The 23,720-nt window shown below is 44.0% G+C and overlaps 1 protein-coding gene across 1 annotated transcript in view; it reads left to right on the top strand.

The window, feature by feature from the left end:
• LOC144761711 (kinesin-like protein KIF28) overlaps positions 1–23,720 on the top strand; it is a 982,011-nt gene that overhangs the window by 429,654 nt on the left and 528,637 nt on the right. The window contains exon 15 of the mRNA XM_078646973.1: positions 17,287–17,394. Within this exon, the coding sequence (XP_078503099.1) occupies positions 17,287–17,394 (108 nt within the window). The remainder of the gene's footprint in view (positions 1–17,286; positions 17,395–23,720) is intronic.

The following is a 23,720-nucleotide window of genomic DNA, read 5'->3' as shown; positions in this document are numbered from 1 at the left end:
AACCATAGAACATGACAACTTTGCTCTCCCCTAATCAAGAGTGTATCTCTAGAGTCGTGTGAAACAAAAGACAACTTATTTTACTCAGTCAGTTTAGTGCATTCTTAGTTTCACCAGATTGTAGAGAAAAGGAAGAGACGGGCGTGTTCAATAAAAAGATGTTATTTATTGATCAGTCTCTTTTCTCATACAAGAGAAATGAATCGCTATTATCGCAATACTTAGAGTTAAGTAAAGTGCATACAGTAATAACAGAATTATAAAATAATACTGTAAAAGCATTGATATGGTTTCTTAGCCATATGATACTTAAAATGGATTAAATAGATACATACATATATACATTGACTAATCGTAATCAACTGGTGCTTCTAACTACGCCTACCCCAATGTACCTGACCTAAGCCTAATACGTGGTGGGAGTAGATAAGTAGCAGTTTAAGTTAAGTTTGTTTTGCCAAGAGTCTGCTTCAAGAATTCTCTACAAAGGATGATTCAGTTCAGTACCTGGGAGTTTAGAAGGCTGGAGAGCTGGTATCTCTATCTCAGGTCTTGATATTCCAGCTGCCTGCGAGGGCTGCTTGGAAGCGCCGGAGCTGGATTTCTCGGCAGGAGAAAAGGCAGCGTCTCTCTCTCAGCGCGTCAGAAAGGAGGGGCAGCGTCTGTGGGCTTCGCTGTCAGCTGGGCTCCTCGGCAAGTCTCGCTGCTCCAATCTTGTCACCACCTCGTGTGTTTGCTTAAGGCAATGTCGGTATTATTTATACCTGAAAGGTGCCGGGATTGACGTAAGGATGGACATAAATACGTCAATAAGGATGTCATACGAACTGGTCGTTCGCACATTCTTTACTGAAGTAAACGGCTAAATCAAAACAATGGCTGTGGGGATTTCCCAGGTCGTGGCAGGTTTGATTTGTTTTGAGAACACCGTATGCCTATTAGGGGGCTGGAGGAATAGTGCTTGCCTAATGATGGCATGCGCTATGACCTAATCAGATAACGGGCTTCTGTGCTGTTGTGTGGCTAATCAGATAACGGATTTCTGTGCAGTTGAATGGCTGCTAGTTAATTATTAACCAGACAAGGGTCAGAAACAGGGGGATCGATACAGTACCCATAGTAAATACACCACACCCACTCCACGTAGTCTATGTCCATATTTACAGGTCTAGGCATAGTAAACATACTAGTAGTGCATGTGTATACCGAACCACCCCAAAATACCATCATTTGCATAATGAAATTTGGAAATGCGAAATACACGAAAAGATGAGTATAGTTACTATATGCACTTCAAGCAGTATAATAAATGCTAAATCTAAACGCATATTTTGAAATAAGCATGAATGAAATGCGGAAATTACACATGAAATGGCTCTTAATACAGAAGAAAAAGTCGAGACCATCTCATCACAAATTCATAATACTCGTGAACATGCTAGAGGGTAGCTAATGTGTCTTGAGTAGCTAAATATAGAAATTTTGTTCTCTAAGAATAGTCTTACTTTAAGCAGAAGATGAGTGTCCCAAAAAATTCGTAAATATTTTTGGAATGGAAGGGGAAAAAATGTCTCGCTCTCTGTAAAAACTGGTGAGAAAATTTCTTATTGCTTTATTTTCAAAGTTGAAGGCCAAATACAGGGTGTACGGAACGCCGTGTGCTAGTTTGTTCAAAGTCATTCTTTCTGCTCTGGTGAAAACATCATATTGTTGAGACTTTCGAAAAACTGTCAACTGCTTCTTGTGAAAGTTCCACTAACTCGGGTAAATTTTGTAACATGCGTTCATGAGCATGATTGCCTTCATTGATGTTTCGATCAGCATAGCTGACAGAAGGTTGTACCTGATCGATGCTGCTTTCATCTTGAACTTCACAACTCTTCAATCGTAGTGGTGAAGTCTCCACGAATGCCGTCATCAGGATTGGTAGCCGCTGGGGACAGCACAATGCATGAGCCGTTACCGGACCCAACAAAGTCTCTGCGTCCATTGGCACATCCGATTGTAGTGTCAGACAGGTGTCCAACACACATTCTTCGCCGCATAGCAAGCACCTTAATACAGGCATAACACAACTTTGCCACATCGGTCTGAATCAAAGAAACCAAGTCATGTTCAAATCTCGTAGCCGTGCTAGTCCAAGGACTTTAGTTATGCGGTCCCGGTAGCCAATAGCTCGGATTGTTTCTTCCATTATCGCTGGTGTCTTGTCTGTGACGTGGTTTGCCATAGCGAAGTAACAGGATCAAAAATAGGATGCCTGCCACTAGTCCCAAAAGGAGAGGAAGTCCGCCAAAGATGGAATGGACAAAATCAGGAAAAATACCCAGGATGGCTTTGAATGGGGTTAAAGCTCCTGAAAACACTGTCTTAAATACACTCGCGATTCCGCTTGTATCAGAAATATTTAAGATTTCGCTCAGTATTTCTGCGAAATGTATGGGGGAATTGGTTGATAACAGTGAATGAATCTCAGCCGTTGTCCTTGCAACTTGGAGATCATATGTTTCTTTTGATGACGATAACATGGTTGGCGTCTGTAGGAGCACTGTCTTTGCTCTGCTTAAAGTATCAATTCGAATAGAAGAAATTTTCAAACTGGGCCACAACCTTGCCTCCCTGTCTTGGGCATCGTTCGGGTACAATACTCGTTCACAGCACATGACCTTCGTAGTCACGGTTATGAGATAAGGTTTTCCGGGCAGCAGACTGCAACATCTGCGATCTACAATTAGAATGTAACTCCCATTCGAGAGTCTCTTAAAGAATGGTTCTATTTGTGTTGCAGGTGTGCCTAGCTGGTGACATGAAAGGTTATTTGAGTTCCCTTCACATGCTCCATGCAAACTAATACCCTGACACAGAAGTGTACCGCTTAGTGACCTTTCACAATTATTGCCACTAAGGAACACACTTTGTCCTTTATTACTAACACATGCGTGTGTATAGGGCAAGTTCCATGTTGACTTAATGTATCCTTTACCCAACCTTTCATACTGGCCTGCCTGTATATATTTTTGGCAGTATTGAAACTGGAAAGTTGTTATCGGAATATTTATTATCCCATGTATTATCCATTCAATGACAGGTCGTTCTGACATTGTCAATGGTAATCTCTCAAGTTTTTCAATGCTCAGAATTGTATAGTCAGCACCCTTCTGTGCCAAACTGATTTGTTTATCAGTAAGGTTAAAGATATTAAATAGTGACGTTGTGTTGATTAAACGCCAAGGCACATAGCCTGAACGCAGATTTTGTAACGTCCAGCCAAGCTGTACAATAGAACGCAATTGGGACTGACCGTGTTGTAACATCAGTAAGTCTTGCGATATTATATCGATTGCTGAAGATACAATACTGTCCAGTGAATATATTCTGGAGGACAGAGTCATTAACCCATTGTCCACAACAGAAAGTGATTTTTCCAAATTAATACGGTCAATTTCCCGTATTTTTTCTGCTGTCTCAATTTGAGTTACTTTCCAAACTTCATTGTAAGCTGCATATATAGAGGCCGCTATGAAACGTTTTTGACGCTGTTTGCGTGGTCCCATAATGAAATCACGCAAGTCAGCACCTTCTTGAAGTAAAGTTAGGTGTTGCTTAATTTCTGCCAGTGTGGATGTTTGTAGCCATTGAAGGCAGAGCTTGCCCACACTGTAAGTAGTTACTATCCCTGGATGTTGTCTTTGGGAATATCTAGGGTCTGGCCTGGTCAATTTGAACCCCTGTATTTTGTTCAGGAATCTGTCTTGACAGTTATTTGTGTCTGTGGGCCAGATCAACCATTGTTTCCAATCAGGATGTGTTCTGTTTTGGTTTAAAATACGGTTCACGTCTATCTCAGTATCTATAGAGTTATTACTATTCGTTGTTGGCTTTGGAATAGACGGTTTGTTTAAGTCTTTGATTTTGGCTAAGCCAAGACAGGTAGTTTGTTGAATAGTGTCATTCAAAAATATAATTTGTTCTGGGATCATGCAGGCTCTGAACAATGATTCTATACCTTGTACTTGCCAATCTTTTGTACCCCAAACAGTTTTTGTTTCAATGTTACTGTTCCATAAGTCAAAACCAAATGTATTCATTTGCTCAAAAAATGAATCTGAATATATAAATTTTGTGTTGGTAAGCATGGTCTTCATACCTGTCTTATTTGACAATTTGAAATAAAATGTTTCTGCATTACTTGTGTTAAACCCTGAAAAGTATGAATATTTATCAAAAAATGTTTTGGAACTACCCTTTGGTGGAGTAGCACAATGTTCCCATTGGTTATAATTTAAAACATTTCTAGGTTGTGCAGATTTATGGAGATAATGGTTACCATAGTGGTTATAGCAGAACATTTGATCATAATTAGATGAACCCTGCAAATAATCATGTTCTGTAAATTTAGCAGACATTACTAGGCCAGACATCATATCATTTATACTTTCAAAGTCCCAATCATCAGCAAATGTGCTAGGTTTTACAAAGTCACTTAACGAGATCTTAAATTGGTGTGGATACTTCAGGATTTCAACCGGGCCATAGATTTCATAATCAGTATTGTCCCATGCTACACCGCCTGGTATAGGATTGGCTGTGAAGTTCACTGAAGAAAGTTCTCTTTTCTTGACGTGTGAAGATGTCTGTGGTTTAAGGACCAAGTTGATTTTCTGGCTTGCTGTGTCCATTTTAGCATATTTTCCCTCAATGAAATGTCCCAAGCATAGTACCATGATGAGCCAAAGTATGAGGATAAATGCACCTAATGTCACCCAAATTTCAATCCATGGAGAAGTCAGATAGGTTCTCTTTAGTTGATGAAAAAGTTCCTTTGCTTTGTCTTGAAAAGTTTTTGTTGATGGCTTTACTTCTGGTTCGCTTTGTCCTTCTGAAGAATCATCGAACTTGATGAAGTAGCCGGATGCTGTTCTGTCAATTGTTCCAATTGCTTCTCGATTACTTTTTGCTTTTGGCTTTTGCTTTGTTTCATTAGAAGACTCTGTAGTTACATCATCGTAGGTTGTTGTTTCTTGATGAAAAGCTTTGATTTGGGTTTTAAGAGGTTCAAGTTCCATTGCTTTGTTGCATAGTCCTTGTTGTTTCACTGTAGATTTTCCAAATGTGATCAGTCTTTCAGTTTGAACCTCTGTGGATGTAGCAAACTTTGGTGTTCTGCTACTTCTTGGGAGTCCACTTGGCCTACTATTTGTTATCGGCCACATGATTGTGGTTTAACCAGGTCGATGGATATGACTCGGTTCTCCTTTTTACCAGCAAGTGGCGGTAGTACTACTGATCTTGTCCCGTTGATGGACAAGACAGGAACTGCTTTTCTGTAAGAAGGCCCAAATTCCTTCTTTACCGCGATCTTTTCTCTGACCAGATCCCCGACTTTTGGAATCCAGACAGGCCTTGCTGGGACAGGTGGTTTTTCTTCAGTGGTTGCTGGCTGCTGTTTCAACTTTATGTTGCTCAGGTCTTTTCTTGTTTCATTTAAGTCCTGTAAAATAGCCAAGCGATCTTTGATATCAAAGCATTTTTCTTTAACCACTGAAGTCTGACTATCTAAGTCGTGGATTAACATTCTAATCCCAAACAATAGTTCGTACGGACTGAGTCCTTTCAGAGAATTTCTTGGCAGGTAATTTAGACTACGTTGGACACTTATTAAATGTTTGACCCACCCAACTCCTGAACCTAATATCTTTGCTGTTATAGATTGCTGTATGCCTTGGTTTTTTCTTTACACCATCCCGTTTCCCTCAGGAAGGAATGCAATGTTCATTCTGGCCAGGCACCCCACATAAGCTGTTTTTAGAGCTAAAGGAAAGATTTTGGTCAGAACGTAACATGCTTCTAGCGTATATGCCATTCTAGACTCGCAAATCTTTGTATAACAGTTCCGACGTCAGCCGAAAGTTGGGGTCTACTATATAAGTGAAAATAGTCTTTACATGTTAATGTGACACATTATTCATACTGGGTTTTTTTTTTTGTTGATTTGATACATTCTGGAGTGAAACGCCATGGTATTAAACCGTTTCTCTCGCCACTGCGATCTCTATTGCAGTCTGGGCAGTTTTTTACAAAAATGTGATGATGCAGGCTCATGCCTGGCCACCAGTACACTGATTGTAATTCTTCCAGAGAATCTTTTAGCTTAAGGTGTCTGAGACCCTCACCCATATGTGCGTCTGCTATTAACAAGCCTCTCCTGTCCGTGTTTGGAATTACTCTATCCCCCACTCCAGGGATTCGAGCAAAAGGGACTGAGTTTGCATCGATTATGTATGTATAATTGAGTGGGTAATTGATCGGTAGCGCTGAGCAGTCGCCTTTTGATGACGTTTTTACTGCCAGCACAGTTTCCCGTCAATGTATTTTACTGCACGCTTTTTTGTAGCTACGGAAGCCGATTTAGTTGCTACCGCTGTGGCTGTCTCAGCCAATGAATTCCCTGCAACGTGAACGCCATCACGCTGATGACTCAGTGAGTGTATCACGTGAGTTTTTGGTAGTTCTTTCTGTAAAAGAACTACTTGTTCCCAAAGCGCTTTTTGCTTTATTGTTGCACCTGTGTCATCTTTGTAACCGTTTTGAATCCATTTCTGTAAATCGTTATTGTATGATTTGACGCAGTAATACGAATCGCACACTATAAGTGTCTGGAATTCGCGATCGGCATTATCTAGCGCCATTTTTAACGCTATTATTTCAGTTTGTTGTTCTGAATTATTTTCCACTGAGTGTGTTTTTGTAAGTAGAGGTCTTAATTTACCTCCGCGCCACACTTCTTTTACAATTTCGCATGTGGCGTTGTAAGCCAGCTCTCCCCAAACTGAGGGTTGAGCATGACCGTCTGTATATATTACACAGGCGTACTGTCGTAATGGCAGAATGTCGATTGGCAGAGGGTATTCTCGCTCATATTCTAGATATTTTAATTCTTTAATTTCCGGGTCAAAATAGTATTTTACTTTGTCTGTAGCAACAGAATTTACCCATTGTATCCATTCTGGATTCAGTGCCGTTGTTGGTAAATTACATGGTGTTGTTAATGCCTCAAAAGCTGATTCTGCTATTCTGACTGTAACCTGTCTACCGTCGGCCTGGTATTTTTCTTTTGCTACAGCTGTTTGAACCGCATGAACAATGTTTTCCTTAATGCTGAACCTTTTTTCAGCTTCTGTGTACAAATGTGATTTGTATGCTATTGGTACCTTCTCTCCCTCATTAGAGGTCAGGTATGTGAATCCACATCTTCCTGGGATGACTCGAATCACAAGGTTGCGTGTGTTGTCACGTGTTTGTAATTTTGTTTTAATTAACATATCTGTTTGTAAAGATCTCAAAATTTCTGTGTGTTTTTGAGTCCAATTGATTCTTTTAAAATCTGGTTTTATAAGGTCATAGAGAGGTTTAACTCTCTCTGCATAATTTATAATGTAAGTTCTTCCGAAATTTAGGAAACCTAGAATTGATTGTAAGTTTTTTAGTGTTCTAGGTGCTTGGATTACAGCACATTTCTCTAGGAAATTGTCAGCCAGGCTTTTGCCTTCACTTGATAGTTCATATCCTAAAAACAGGACAGTTAGATGGGCAATTCTTGACTTTTTAAAGTTGAATTTGTAACCCTCTGCTGCGAACCCAAGTATTATGGTGTTCACTCTCTTCAAGTGAGTATCCAAGTCATCATCTGTTAGATAGATGTCATCGACATAAGATAATGCCTCATCATTATATATTTGTAGTAACTCTGTTACTCTTGCTGAAAATAATCCTGGGCTGTTCTTGAACCCCTGGGGCAAACGACAGAATTTTTTTTGCGCGCCATTTATTGAGAACGCGGTCAAATATCTGCTCTCTGGTGCTATATTTTGACAGAAGAATCCATTAGAGATGTCTAATGTTGTTTTGTATTTTTTGCGCACTATGTTATTCATTAGTGCAGCACTATGCGAATTTTGTACTGCAAAGGTTTTGCAACACGAGTTAAGGTGTCTGTAGTCCAAAACAAGACGATATGAATTGTCTGGTTTGGAGACAGGAAACAAAGGATTATTCATTTGTGAGGTGCAAGTTTCAATCACCCCCTGGTATTCAAGTTGATCTAGGATCTCTTTTACCCGTTTTTTAGCTTCTTGCTTAATTGGGTACTGCCTCTGAGCAGTAGGTTGTGATTTTAACTGGATTTTGTGAGGAGGAGAGTCCTCATCCCATCCTACATGGTTTTTATATAATGCAGGAGCTTGGGCTACTGCCCACTTTCTTGCAAGTGTATATTTTTTATGAATTGGAATATGATTTGAGAAGGCAGGCATATCTATTTCTTCGCCATGAGGGCACTCCCTGACAAACTCTGGTGGCCAGTCTCTTTCAGCTAGAAGGATGTCATAGCCCTTGGAGAGATTATCCCAAAAGAGACCCCTTATTTTCCTAGTCTTATCCCCCTCTATACGCAATGTTATTTCATATATTTTATGAGGTTTGCTAACTCTGGTATCTGCAGTTTCCACCTGAATGTATTCATTCGTGTCCACTGTCTCCAGAGGATTCATAAGGATCTTGCGAGCTATGCTCACTTCTGCTGCGCTGTCTAGCATTGTCTGAGCCCATTCTCCGTTTTTCAACTGTGTCCTCAGTATTCTCGGCATGGTTGATTACTTTAATACTGGCTACCTTCTTTTTTGGAAACTGTAATTTTTTATTTTGATGAGCAGGTTCCTTGTCTTTGGACTTGACGTGCTCTTCCCTGTGTTCTGATCGTCCTCTCCTTTCCGATTTCTGCGAGGAAGTCTGAAAATATTGAGAGGGACGTGTATCAATATCAGATTATCCCTATTTCTAAGGTTGTATTTTTTCTCAGAGGGCTCCCTTTGGGGAGACTTGTGTCCTTGGTCCGGAGATCTTTCTCTCCGCCGAGGAGACCTTCCTCTGGACTGGAATCTTTTTTCTTTAGGAGTGGATTGTTTATTTCCATCCCAGCTCTTTTTTTGAGTGTTTAGATTATTTTTAATAAATATTTTTTCAGGTTTTTCAATTAGTTGGGGTTTCACCGGTTTTCCACCCAAACTATCTCTTCCTAGTTCTTCATAGGATTTTTCTATGATTCTGGCAATTTCAAATGGTTGGTCTGCTATATCTGTCTCTTTCAACCTCTGGCGGATCGCCACATTTGCTGCTTCTCCCTTTATATTGGCTAGTAATATTGCCGAGACCTGCTTGAAGTCTTTTAGTAATTTCATACCAAGAGTTAAAGCAGGTTCTGGACCGTATTCATCTTGAATTTGTTTTAGCACATCTGGTATTACTGACATGGATGGAACACCATGTGTTTTTGTGTAAATGGAAGCAAAGACTGTACCCCAAGTGTCACAGTCCTCCACATGTGGTGCGATTCCCATTGGAAGACAGATAGTCAGAATCCGGTGTTTCTCAACCGGGGTGGTATCTGGAAATACCGCCTCTATTTGAGTGATTTTTTGTGCTAACCAGAATGGAATTTGTTCCCGTTTTGCGGGTACTTTACCTAGACAGGACTGTATGTTCTGTGGTGTAATTTTATTTGTGTTCCCTTGGTGAGGGATCAGCTGTGGAATTTTAATAGCTGGTTGGACTGTTGAAGTCCGCATTACATATTGGACTAATTGTCTGTGTATTTTAATTAGTTGTTTTAGCTGTGCTAAAAGTTCTGGTGCAGACATTTCTTCAATGTCTGGATGTGGTGTGTATCCGGATAGGACCGGCCACGCTGCTCCTGGTCTACCTAGTGGACCGAGCCTGGTGATGTGATTATTATGTTTTAGGGCGCCATTAAACCAGAGCAGGTGCTCTTGGTATTTGAGTGGTATTTCCACCTCCTCGAAAGGAGTGTACTCATTTGGAGGTTCCTCTATTTTGTAATAGTGGAAGTCCTTTGTTACAGTGTTTGCTGCTGGAAAGTTTATCCATGAATAGAATACCTCTGTCTGCCGATATTCGTGTGCCTCGATTACGAATATGACTGTACCACCTCTCGGTGTCAGCCCATTTTCTATAAGTTTTAAAGTTATAGATTTTCTTATGTTGACCGGGATGAGTATTGCATCCGGGTCTTGCTCTTGGAGACTATTGTCAGCCGCTAGGAGTTGAGCTGCTATTCTAGCTGTCTCCCTTTCTTCTTCAGTTTCTGACATTCTACTGTCAAGAAGGTTATTTTGTTTATTTGCAGATCAGGTTTCTATGGAAACAAAGATTAGATGCACAATATTTTGGAACAGTGTATCCTTCAACGTTGAATAAACCAAGAACCATACATAGGAGTCTCCTCCTACTAAGTTTGGCGGATTTAACCTTTCACCCACTCCAGACGTCTTTGGAGTATTATGGGGAAAAAGGGGTCTGTGTGAAAAAGCACGACTGAGTTACTCTAATGTCTTACGTTAGATTTATCGCCCATCCAAACACGTTGGGCGCCATGTAGTGTAGTTCCTATCATCCCAATAGGCTCTGCGCATTGGAATAATATCTTCAATAGTATAGACGTAGGACAGAGGTTAACTAGGTCTTCTACTGTCGATATTAGACTTAAAGTTATGTGTGTGCCAGCTAGCTCAGAGTTCACTAGAAACTTTCTCGAATAGACAAGGAGGAGTTTAACTTCCCTGGATAGACAAGAAGGGATTTAGTTTCTGACAACCATAGAACATGACAACTTTGCTCTCCCCTAATCAAGAGTGTATCTCTAGAGTCGTGTCAAAACAAAAGACAACTTATTTTACTCAGTCAGTTTAGTGCATTCTTAGTTTCACCAGATTGTAGAGAAAAGGAAGAGACGGGCGTGTTCAATAAAAAGATGTTATTTATTGATCAGTTTCTTTTCTCATACAAGAGAAATTAATCGCTATTATCGCAATACTTAGAGTTAAGTAAAGTGCATACAGTAATAACAGAATTATAAAATAATACTGTAAAAGCATTGATATGGTTTCTTAGCCATATGATACTTAAAATGGATAAAATAGATACATACATATATACATTGACTAATCGTACTCAACTGGTGCTTCTAACTACGCCTACCCCAATGTACCTGACCTAAGCCTAATACGTGGCGGGAGTAGATAAGTAGCAGTTTAAGTTAAGTTTGTTTTGCCAAGAGTCTGCTTCAAGAATTCTCTACAAAGGATGATTCAGTTCAGTACCTGGGAGTTTAGAAGGCTGGAGGGCTGGTATCTCTATCTCAGGTCTTGATATTCCAGCTGCCTGCGAGGGCTGCTTGGAAGCACCGGAGCTGGATTTCTCGGCAGGAGAAAAGGCAGCGTCTCTCTCTCAGCGCGTCAGAAAGGAGGGGCAGCGTCTGTGGGCTTCGCTGTCAGCTGGGCTCCTCGGCAAGTCTCTCTGCTCCAATCTTGTCACCACCTCGTGTGTTTGCTTAAGGCAATGTCGGTATTATTTATACCTGAAAGGTGCCGGGATTGACGTAAGGATGGACATAAATACGTCAATAAGGATGTAATACGAACTGGTCGTTCGCACATTCTTTACTGAAGTTCTCGGCTAAATCAAAACAATGGCTGTGGGGATTTCCCAGGTCGTGGTAGGTTTGATTTGTTTTGAGAACACCGTATGCCTATTAGGGGGCCGGAGGAATAGTGCTTGCCTAATGATGGCATGCAGTATGACCTAATCAGATAACGGGCTTCTGTGCCGTTGTGTGGCTAATCAGATAACGGATTTCTGTGCAGTTGAATGGCTGCTAGTTAATTATTAACCAGACAAGGGTCAGAAACAGGGGGATCGATACAGTACCCATAGTAAATACACCACATCCTTGTCACTGTACTTCACCTCTCTCTCTATACTGTGCTCCTAATTACTCCATCCTCCTCTGGTCAACCCAACAACATATTGTAAAATGACGTCCGTGCTATATGTGAGGAGTAGCTCCTGATTGTCTCATATATCACAGATTTTCACTGGTCTTGGGCTGAATGGGGTCTCCTGAAGAGTTGGGCCCCATGTGTCGCAGGGACTGTGTTAAGCTGCTGTGTCACCCACCGCCTAATATTTCTCTTACGTGGCAGAGACAGAGGTCATGAGCTAGCCAAAGTCGTTTACATATAGAAAGAGGAGAGGAGCGAAAAATCAGGGAAGAGAATTAAGAATAAATAATTAGATTTCATCCAAAGAAATGGTGAAAATCCTGGATCAGTCTTTTGATTTTCACTGTCTGAGAATGGCAATTTTAAAGAAAGATGTATTTATTATTCTGAATATCCACCAATTAAAGCTAAAATACATATGGGCATATACTTAGGCAATCTTGGCGCACTCTTGTGCAATCCTGTCAGACAGGCACAGTTCCATGGGCCCTACTAAATCGTTATGCACTAGTCAATTGACCATCGACCCAGTCAACATTAATGTGTATTACCTCTTCCATCCTACCTTGCGAGAGGTCTTTGGTTGGGAGCATGGAACTCAGAGGTTCTCAGGAGACACCTTGCCCACCAGGGGCGGCTGTCACCCCACTGCTTTAAGAGCAATGCAAAGGAAAAATAAAATGATAATAACAGAACGTTATTATCATTTTATTTTTAGTATTGAGCTTGCAGTTGCAGCCAGGTTAGAGCAGAACTGAGCTTCTGTGACTTAGAGGGAGGGGGAGTGGTTGATGCACCTTAAGTGCGCATGGCGGTTTGGCCAGCTGTCTTGGGCCGGCCAAACCGTTATGCTCACTTAGCATTTTCTCCACCCGGCTGTATTGCACAGCCTGGGTGGAGAACATCCACAGCCTCCCAGTCCCTTTCTGAACAGCGAACCACAGCACTCAGACTAATCACAATGCTGCTGTATAGCAGCGTTGTGATTGGCTAGAGGAGTCTGGGAGCCTGTGTGATTCCTGATTCCTGCATTGGAGGAGAAGTGGCGGCTGGCAACCAGCAGGTAAGTTTTCTTTTTTCTTTTCTTTTTTTCCCTAACCCCCACACCCTCCCACATCCCCCGCCACTGTTCCCTACCAGCCACAACTGATGCCCACTCTGAAAGTAGGCTAGTCACTGACGAAAGATTCCCGTATTTTGAAACTTGATTTCTTTGTAATCACTCTGCAAGAGTGTATGTATCAGTGAACGGAATTAAAATGGTTTAAAAATTAAATTAAAGTTCTGTGTTAGGACCGGAGGAGAGTATTATGCTTTAAACTTCCTTCACTTTAATAAAATTAATTCAACAGCAGCCATTTTCTACATTCCAGAAAAAACACTTTCCCACAAACACTAGGAAAACTTCCACATATTCACAGAACTTCTTTAATGTCTATAGCACAGGATCATATATAGTTCTTTCTCCCTGCTTGGACCCCCTCTTTCTTCACTGCTCATCCTGTCTTTCTGGACTTATCTTTGTTGTTGTCTCGGGGTTTCATGGTGTTTTTCTGTCGTAATTCTTGTCGATTGTAAGGGGTTTGCTAATTATTCTGCCTTGGGCTGTAATGTGTGGCTTTTGTCCTTTTCTTTCAGGTTTTTCCTTTGCTTTTACACTTCTCATGCGTTCAGGCCAATTTTCCAACACATACAGTGTGCCCCTTCAGCCACCACAGAGCACTGCTTGGCACAACTCTCTGGCTCCTGGCCGAGCGTCTCATCTCATCCTCACAGCAAGGGACCGCGTTGCCGGAGCCTCCATCTGCTGAGCCTTGTCCCCGGTGTCAAAATTGACTCCCGGTTTAAGGTCTGTACTCACCGCACTTGTTCCTAAAACCCCACATCGGTCAATATTTGCGAGCACACTAGCGCTGACACCCGTAAGGGCTGTATCGCACCACAACAGTTTTTTTATATTTAGTCACGTCCCGGCAGCGGAGCCCGACTGACACTGACGGGTGGTAGTGTGCCTAGGGATCGTGACTCCCAACTGTGTACCTCTGGCCACCCATATTGTCTGGGTCTCCCCAGCCCCATATTGCACACGAGCATGTGCTGCAGTCTAACCATAGCTTCTGCAAGACTGCCTGTGCCGTACTTTGAACGCCCAGCCTGTCACCTCCAAGGGCTTTTTTTTACTATTCCACCTAGTTATAATGGAGGTGTCTGCTGAAACATATGAGGACGAGGATTCCCTTGCGTATCTGCAATGGAATGAAGATTTCTATGAGGCAGTTGACTCCTCCATCTGCAGGGTTGTTAATGATTTAGTAGGGCCCATGAAACTGTGCTTGCCTGACAGGATTGCGCAAGAGTGCGCCAAGATTGCCTAGGTATATGCTCCACTGAGGCCCCGGTCCCTCCCACCCCCCGGGGGATGTCCCAAAGGATGCCTCTCCCTTGAAGAAGAGGTGCAAGGAGTGGCTGGACAGGGACGCTTTCGCACGCCGTAAACAAGCCTTCCTGGCAAACTCTGCCCAGCAGGAACCCACTCCCAGACCCTGCCACCTCCCCGAGCCCTAACCCCCCAACACCCCCGAACCAAAGGATTATGACTCTCCCGGGGATTCAGAGGACTAGGCCAAATCGTCAAGGCCCTAGCGCCCGACCCGGTGCCTTCCCCCAGGGTGGGCAAGTCTGACATGCTGGCCTGGATGTCATTATTCACCTGTTTTTCGTGTGTGGGCCCCCGATGACAAGGTAACGAAGTTTGTCACCGTTCACCTCCGCAAACCTTTGGCGAAAGAAGCTTGAAGCAGCCTCAGGATAAGCTTCTGGACGCTATAGGCCTCATGGCCATGATCTTAGATATGGCGGAGGAAGCCAAGGTCTCGGGAGCCCTAATTTCCCCAGAGGTGCTCTCAAACTTGGCACATCGCTCTATCAATTTTATGGGCAATACCAACTGTGCGATCTCTACAGAGCGCCGCCGCTCCTTGCTTATCAAGCTCGACCCCAAGTTAGGTGATCGAGCCTCCTCGGAGGTACGGGTGGTTGTGCAGGGAGGTCTCTTTGGGGACACCTTTGTCAAAGAGCTAGGGACATTCGTGGCATCCTTTACCTTACTAGATAAGGCTCAGTCCAGCATTAAAAGAATCTTCACCCCTCTGGTTTTCCAAGGGGCCAGCAGAGGCAGGGGCCCCTCTGCTGTCAGCTCTTCATACCTAGACCCCCCCTGCCAAAGAGACAAGGCTCCGAATACAGCCAATACCAAACTAGTGGGTGCTTAACCAATTTCTACCCCACCCCGGGCCCAGCCCTTCAGAGGTCGAGGTGGATACAGGGGACTAGCTGGAGGTGCACTTCCAACGGTAAGTGTTCTTCCCTCCGATCAGTTCCGGGTGGGGGCGCTTGGCAATGTTTCCTATGGCTTGGGCCTCTGTCACCTTAAAAGCATGGGTTTTGCTGAGGGTGCAGGGCTTTCAGATAAGAGTTCTATGACCACCTCTCCAAGTTGTGCATCCCCGCCTCATTTTTTTCCCTGCGCACAACGCAGCTCTTATCGATGACTAGGTTTCAGTGCTTCTACGCAAAGGGGCTATCTGTCCCTCGGTCCTCCATCCAGAGGGCTTCGTAAGCATCATCTTTTCTGTCGACAAATCTGATGGTGGCCGCGGCCCAGTCATCAATCTCTGGGATTTCAACGAATGGCTGGTATACCGCCACTTCAGGATGGAGGAAATCCACCTCTTCAGGGACATCCTCCTCCCAGCGGATGGGACGGTGCGTCTCGACCTGAAGAACGCCTACTGGTCAATTCCAATTTTTCCACTACATCGCAGGTTTCTGCAGTTCAGTTGGTGCTGCCAGATCTTCGAGTTCAACACTCTCCCTTTTGGTCTGTTGTCAGCGCCGTGGTGCTTCACCAAGGTGCTCCAACCAGGGATTGAATTCCTCAGGGTGCAGGGCATCCACTTGATCGTGTACTTAGATGACATATTGCTCATGGCTCAATGCGCCAAGAAGTTGGTGGCGCAGCTCCAAACCTCAGTGGACCTCCTTCAGGGCCTGGGTTTGTAATCAACAAGTCCAGCCTCTCACCCTCTCGGAGGGTGAACTTCTTGAGGCTCATAGTGAACTCCGCGCCGGCTTCCTTGACCCTTCCTTCCCGAAAGATGACCAAGATATGGCACAAATTGTGCCAGACACTGGCCAGGCCGCAAACTTCCCTCCAGGATATTGTTCGTCTGGTGGGTCTTCTCTCCTCCATCCTTGCCATTTTCCCAGGGCCGCTCCATTACTGGGCTTTTGCAGAGCCTCAAGTCATTCCACTTGTGAAGGGGCTTGACGTACGCCCAATCAGTGCCCCTAGGCACTAAGCAGTTCGGAGTGCACTCCACCAGAGGGGCAATGGATTTAAAGGCCTTTTGCCTTTGGTCGTGCTTGGAGGATTTACTGCGCGCAGCTGACTGGTCCTCGAACTCCACATTTAAGAGATTCTATTTTAAGCCAGTGGTTGAGGTGGCAGTGTTAGTAGAAAGTAAGCTTTGAACTAGCATAATCCTCACCTCCGGTCATGACATATAATAGAAATTTGCCTAACAATGGGAAGGTACGTTTCAGTTCTGTTAAGAGCACAGAGGTGAGGATTATCCCACCCGGCGATCATCTTTAGGGGAACCCTCCCTTTATCATGGTAGGTAAGGCTGTTTTTACTCAGTTTCCTGTGACAGATTGCAATGATGCATGGTTCTCATATTCTCTGTGCAATAGAAATGTGCTTAGTTGTCACATGTTTGTGGGTTTTCCGTTCGCATTGTTCTGTCATGCTGTGTCTTTGCAGGGGATGATGGGTTGAAACAGGACTCGTAGTGTAAATCAGATGGCATGACTCACACTAAGGTCCACACAGTGAGGAAGGACCATATGTAATCCTGTGCCATGGACATTAATGAAGGACTCCACAAAAGTGGAGGTTTCCCTAGTGTGTATGGGAAAGTGTGTTTTTTCTGGAATGTAAAAATTGGATGCTGTTGAAAAAATGCTATTAAAGCGAAGGAAGAATAACGCATAATCTTCACCTCCATGTCCTTAATAGAACTAAAACTTAGTGTCACATTGTTAGGCAAATTTCCATTCATATTTTTACTCTCGGAGCACTTTTGATAAATACAACACATTTCACCATCGTAAGTAAATATGGAACAATTGTTTACCTGTTTATTAAGATTGCCAACCTTGAGAAACTCGTTAACAAATATTTTGTAGTTTAATTTCATACCAATTTTTGTACTGTTCTATGTTTTGTTTGTTCAGTTCGAAGTTGAAATATGGAAACATTATTTTTATTAATTTGTTGTGTTTCCTCTGGAATGTACGTTTTCCATTAGTTCTGAAGAAGTCTTATATTGAACATCATAAAATAAGAACATTTTCTTTTCCTTATTAGGATCTTAGGTTTGAGTTGGAAGTAAAAAACTTAGCATTGTCAGATTCCAGAGGAAACGATCTGCAGAAGGAAATAGTCGTTAAAGTGTCAAATAATACCACACAACAGGTAAAGGCATGCAACTGTCACAATTGCTTGCAAGTTGTACGATGCAGCTATTGGTGATACTATCTGGCTTTTGTAGGATTGGCAAAATGTGAACGTGTGAAAGGATTTCAAAGTATTTTGGTTTTATGCATTCGCCATCATACATTGAAGTATTAAATACGGTTAACATGTACGAACCAATCTAGAGGTGCATAAGAAGGGGCCGTGCCAGCTCCATTTGTCCTGACACCCCGTGCCCCTCCATCACAGCTGCTGAATGTGCCAGGAGGCGACACAGAAAAACAGACGTTGCACCTTGCCACGCACATTAATTCGTCAAACTACTGTTCATTGGAAGCAATGTTTACTTAAAATGTACACATTTGATTTTGTATGTTTGTATATCTAAATATATAAACACATACATGTGCAACACACACATATACGTGCTAGCACCCCCCCCCACACACACATATAGCCTTCGTAGATCACCCCAACAGTTATATCGGCGGCTTGTGTTCACCCACCTCCCTCAATTCACTTCTAGAGTCACCACTGGTGTATACTAGTAGAATGTATATAAAAAACTAATATTTGTAATAATTTAGAAAATCGGCGAAGAATATTGCGCAGTCAGTTCCGACTCTTTCAGGTTTGTGTTTCATAACATGAACTAAAGCATGTTCTCTCACTGATTATGTCCTCGTCTGTCTCCCTTTGTTAAAGTCATTGTAATTCAAGGTTTACCTCCTGCAACAGATAGTATTTACATAGTCTACCCCTGGAAAAACCTTTTTTTCCAAACAAATACCCCTAGTTCTGAACCCCAGCACTTCCCTTACTGGGAATTATAAATAGTGACCGTGCCTAAGAGATATTCTGAATATCAAGCAACTTAATTTCCCCTGTGGTTGACCAGTGGTTGTTGGTGGCATATTACTTTGGAGGGGCGCCAAAAACCATTTTACAACAACAAAAACATTCACTTGCCAGTGCTACTCGATGTTCTGCAGCACGTCCTTCGAACGCGTACCCACAGTCAATTCTCTCATCCAATCAAGATGCTGTTCTCACGCTGTTACGCAGTATGAGTGAAGCATCTTGATAGGCTGGAGCCGGCTGGCTGTGCACTCCTGCACCTGCTCTCCAACCCAGCTGTCCAAGATAGCTGGCTTGTAGAGGTTTAAGTTGCGCATGTCAGTTTGGCCGTAGCAAGGCAGCCAGCCAAAACGAAATATGCACTTCAATCTTAAGGGGCCACTCCTCACTGCTGCCAAAAAGTGGCAGAAGTGACACAATGGCCCAGCCCTGCTCACACTCCATTTGCTGGCAGAGAGGCAAAAATACAACGGTAATAAAGTCATTTTATCACGCTTTTTGCGCAGCAGTGTAGGGTGGGGCGACGCTCCTCCACTCTCATGGAGGAAGTGCCCCTGTGGTTGACCCAAAAAGGGCAGTGATGGCGATTAGCCAGGACTGCCTGGAGGAAAAACAGGATTCAGAGTAATGAAGACTACTGGAAACAAATCAGGACACTACCTCTGACGTCCGTGTCCTATCCTAACAAAGTGACAATTTACCCAAGCAGAACAACCCCAAAAGGTACCAACCATAGAGAATAAACCCAGACACCCCATCAGAATCAATGACTCACAGCTGCAGACGAGGGACCTCGCTTCCAGCATGATCAAAGAGGGTGAGAATCCATCAGAAAAATAAAGACCAGCAGAGAAGGAAAGATAGGACTGTGCAATAACACTGATGAGGAAGAAAATAGTGCTGTGATATTGACTGCACCTTAATTTTTTTCTGGAATTCATCAACAAACCAACACCAGCTCTCATCTCAGAGTGAGATCGATTTTTACATTTTACAAGAAAGCTGGTGGGGACAGCAGACTTCAGCATACAGAACAATTACAAGATCTGAAATACTCACAGCCAGTCAATCATATGTCAGAGTAGCCTTGTAATAACGTCTGGTTGTATGTTTTCTTTACATAGTGGCAGGAAGGAGACACTGGAGAACCTTACAAACAAAGCATCATTCAAATAATTAAAGTTTGATTTTGTAATACAGCAGAGGTCCACACAGTGGCAGCGCCTCATTTTTAGGCTGAGTATTTGAGACCTCTTGTGCATACTTAAACCTCTCTTTTGGGCTTAAAGCCATTTCATTTGTTTGTTTCAGTGTCCTTTAAAAGTCCTTGCTTGCTAGTGGTCAGTCCTGCCTCTTTGTCCCTCCTTTTTCACTTTCGTACCTCCCAGAAAGTAGGGACTGAGTACTGTATAATTACACTTTGGTTCTTCATGTGTTCTTTGGGGGACTATTTTTTTTTATTTCTTTCCTATCCGTGTTTCACTCTGGGTGTGTGTTCACATTCAGCCCTGGTATTTGCTTCCCTGTTCATTTGAAGAGCATTCTTGCTTCTAAACAGGCCTGTAAATCTTAATCTTTTATTTCACGTAAGGAGAGCATTCAAAGAGCAAGTATAAATTCCATAAATCTTTTGAAGGGAAAGCGCTCTGGACATGACTCAAGAAGGGGCCGAGAGGCCCAAGAGAGCTGCACAGGAGTTTGGGTTTTCACTTCCATCCTCGCTGCACCGGTGCCCTTAGTGGAGAACTTCATTGAATGCCCTCCTCAGCCCTGTCTGCTCCTCTCTAAGCCCTCTACTGTGGCCTGCTGCCATGCCTTCGTCTTCCCGTGATGATCTGTGTGTTCTTTTTTAAGTATGATACTTCTGATTCCGTTTTTTAATTAGAAAGCTATTTCCTTCACTGGCTGTAGCTCGCGTCTCACCTTGCCTGGGTTATTTCGGCTTCCACTCAACTTCCTGCATTACGACGTGGCCTTAAAAGATTAATGAGAAATTTGATTCAACAAATTGCCCCTTGAAATTGCTTTCAATGAGTCCTGCATTGCAGTGGGATCGCGAAGTGCTAATTTCACAGACAAACGTTATCAACACGCACTGATTCGGAGTGAGGTAATTTGAACAATTGACTAACTCAGTGGTACTCATTTTACCCAGTCCATCACTTCCAAGCTAGACGGATTTTTCTTGTCTTCGCGTCCCAGGTTTTTGCATAAAACACAAAGATCAGCTAGTAGTTTTAGAGAAACCATTTCGATATATTTTATGACTTGTAACATCTAACAGGTAGATTCATCAAGCGAAATAGCGATCGCAATAGCTGCAAAACAGCGATTGCGATTGCAATTTCCGCTCCTGCAATTCATCAACTACAAAAGCAGAAAATAGCGAATTCGCAAAATAAAGAATCGCAAAACCAATAGCCAACCCACATTGCGATTCCGTAACAGCGATTTCCCACATTTTCTGCGATTTATTTTGCGATTTTGCAATATATTTGCGATTTCGCAAAATATTTGCGAATTCACTAATTAAATCGCAATTGAAATTGATCATACATCGCAATTAGCGAAAAAGCCAAAAATTGCTAATAAGGAGTCGCAATTTAAGGAGAAGCTAAACCAGGTGGTAACCATGAAGTCCAATAGGAAAGAAAAAAAAATGCAAACTAGACACAGGTGTAGGGTCAAACAAACACACTTAAGGAGACTCAGTAGGAGCATCAGGAAAACCACAATGCCAGGTCTCTACATCGTGGCAAGGTGGCTGAGGCTCCAGGCTGCAGCCCAGAACCGACGCAGGATACAGGAGCGCATTTACCGGCAGCGAATTACACTCCTGGGCCAGACTGAGGAGCAGATCTACTCAAAATACAGGCTAAATGGGGCAATGATAATGAAGCTCATCAGAGACCTTGACCCCCTGATGCAGCACCCAACACGGAGGACCAACGCCGTGCCCACCCATGTCCAGGTCCTGTGCTGCCTGCACCTCCTGGCCTCCGGAAGCTTCCAGAGGATAGTCGCATATGCAGGGGGAATATCACAGAGTACCCTGTCACGCTGCCCACAGAGTTTCCTGGACGCCATGCTGAGCCGGATCCACCTCTACATTTCCTTCCCAACACCCCAACAGGACTTAACACAAACAAAACTGGACTTCTATCACACCGCCCAGTTCCCCCATGTAATTGGCTGCATCGACTGCACCCACATCCACATCTGTCCACCCGCTGAGACCGAATACATGTACCGGAACCGCAAGTCATACCACTTACTCAACATCCAGATGGCCTGCAATGCAAAGACCATCATCACCGACATTGTGGCACAATACCTGGGGAGCACGCATGATTCGTTCATCTTCCGGCACAGCGGCATACACACCCGCTTGGTGAGGGGTGATTTTGGTGAAGGACATCTCCTAGGTAAGTGCACAAGCCCACATACAGAATGTCAAGACCATGTTGCTGCGCATAACAGGCACTGACCCTCTGCTCCTATCCTTCAGGTGACAGCGCCTACGGCCTCCGTGAATACCTCCTCACCCCATACCTCAACCCTGCTACACCACAGGAACGGCGTTACAATGCTGCGCACATACACACAAGAAATGTTATTGAGCGGACTTTTGGCATGTTAAAGAGTCGCTTCCGCCTCCTCCACAAGACTGGCGGCACCCTCAAATACCAGCCTGAGGTCTGCTGCCGCATTGTCGCTGTGTGTGCCGTACTCCACAATATTGCCACCAAGCGGAGGATACCTGTGGAGGTGTCTGGTAGTGAGTCTGAGGGGGACAACCGGCCACCAGCACATGTGCATCATGCACGCGGGGAGAATCCTGCTGAAGGACACAGGCGCCGTAACTACATCATAATGAACTACTTCTAGTGCACCCATACCCCTCACACAACACAGCACTCATGCATGCCATGCCACATGAATTAATGACATGAGTAATTTTTGTGTACAAAATAAAATTATTTTTTATGTTCTACAAGCTGTAGATGTGGTTTGATTCATCAAAAAAATTACAACTGTATTGCATCATACAGGCACTTGTGTCCAGGGCTGGCGTGCATGGTTTCATCACCATGGCACTGCCGTAAATGTTTACTCAGTCACTGGCGCCTCCCGCCAGACGCACCCTGTCGCCTTGCTGACTCCACGTCAGGAGTATCCGGCCTGAATGCAGCACTGGGCCTGGTACTGCGGCGCCTTTCTGGTTGCACCTGCACAGACAGGCTGCTCAAGCTCGATGTGCCCTCACTGGCATCATCACCCCCACCCTTGCATGGTCATGGCCGCACACTCGTTGATTTTCAACTGCGGTGGTAACCTGCTCCAAGGCCCTTGCTACATCTTGGCAGCATTGCACCATTTGTAGCTGCATGGCCAGCGACCTGCGCGAAAGTTGTGATGTTGCGTTCCCTATGATGTGGTTTGACCGGGTATATGCAGACAGCCTGGTCAGCAGCTGGCGGTGGCGTCGGCGGGTGATGTCCTGCTGCGACACAATCAGTTGGTTATTTTGCTTCACTGCTGCCATCAGCTTATGCACACTTTCCGTCAGCTGATTAATATTGCGTGCAGTTTTGTATAACCGCGGCTGCATGGCTGCCATGTGCTGTGCCTGCTTGCGGTGCACAGCTAGCATCCGGAACTCTATTCCGAGCCCTAGATTTTGGGCCTGTTGCTCCCTGTCTGGTCGTGTATTCAGGGTGCACTGCTGCCTCATCCGGCCGCTTGCCTGGGACCGCACAGTGGCTGTGCGGCGTGTCTGCCTCCTGGGTGGTGGTGGGGTCTGATCCACTGCCATGCGTGATGCCTGGGGTGGTGGAACTGCTCCTGTGTCTGCAGGGGTGGCCCTGCGCATTTGTGAAGGTGCTGGTACTGGTGCAGGTGCGTATGACGGTCCAGGTGCTGGGGCTGTCTGGCTATCTCCCTCCATCTCATCCGGAGTCTCCGCAATATGGAGTGCCTCGCTGTCTGTGGTCTCTGCATCTGAGGCACCTGTGATGTGAATGAATGCATGATTAATGATATGATTCTGGCACCTGGGATGTAGCTGATATGAAATAGAGGGAGAAGGAGGTGTAAAAGACTAGGTCGTTCTCCAACGAGTTTAGTACATAAGTGGGAAACCCACACATTGGGTCCCGGGACCTAGCTCAGGTGTAGGTGACTGACCTAATTGATCAGTTTGACCATTGGAAGAAAGAAAAATTTCTTTCTAGTGTCCCCTCACTCACCGGGGTTGCCCCACGGTGACATGCTTCATCATTGGGGCCATCCCAGTTCTCTACGAAAAGGGGTGTGCTGCGACTCACGACTACGTAGGAGCACTAAAGTGTGAAAGACTATGTGTAATGCAAAAAAAAGGGTGTGGTGGAGTGGGTGTGAGTGAGTTAAAAATACCGTGCTTAGTGGGCCTCAACACATTTATTATTGCTCCTAGGCAAGTATATTAA

The sequence above is a fragment of the Lissotriton helveticus genome, chromosome 6, assembly GCF_964261635.1.
Source record: "Lissotriton helveticus chromosome 6, aLisHel1.1, whole genome shotgun sequence".
Lineage (NCBI taxonomy): Eukaryota > Metazoa > Chordata > Amphibia > Caudata > Salamandridae > Lissotriton > Lissotriton helveticus.
Note: the sequence above shows the minus strand (reverse complement) of the source record. Positions and strands in the feature narration are given on the sequence as shown.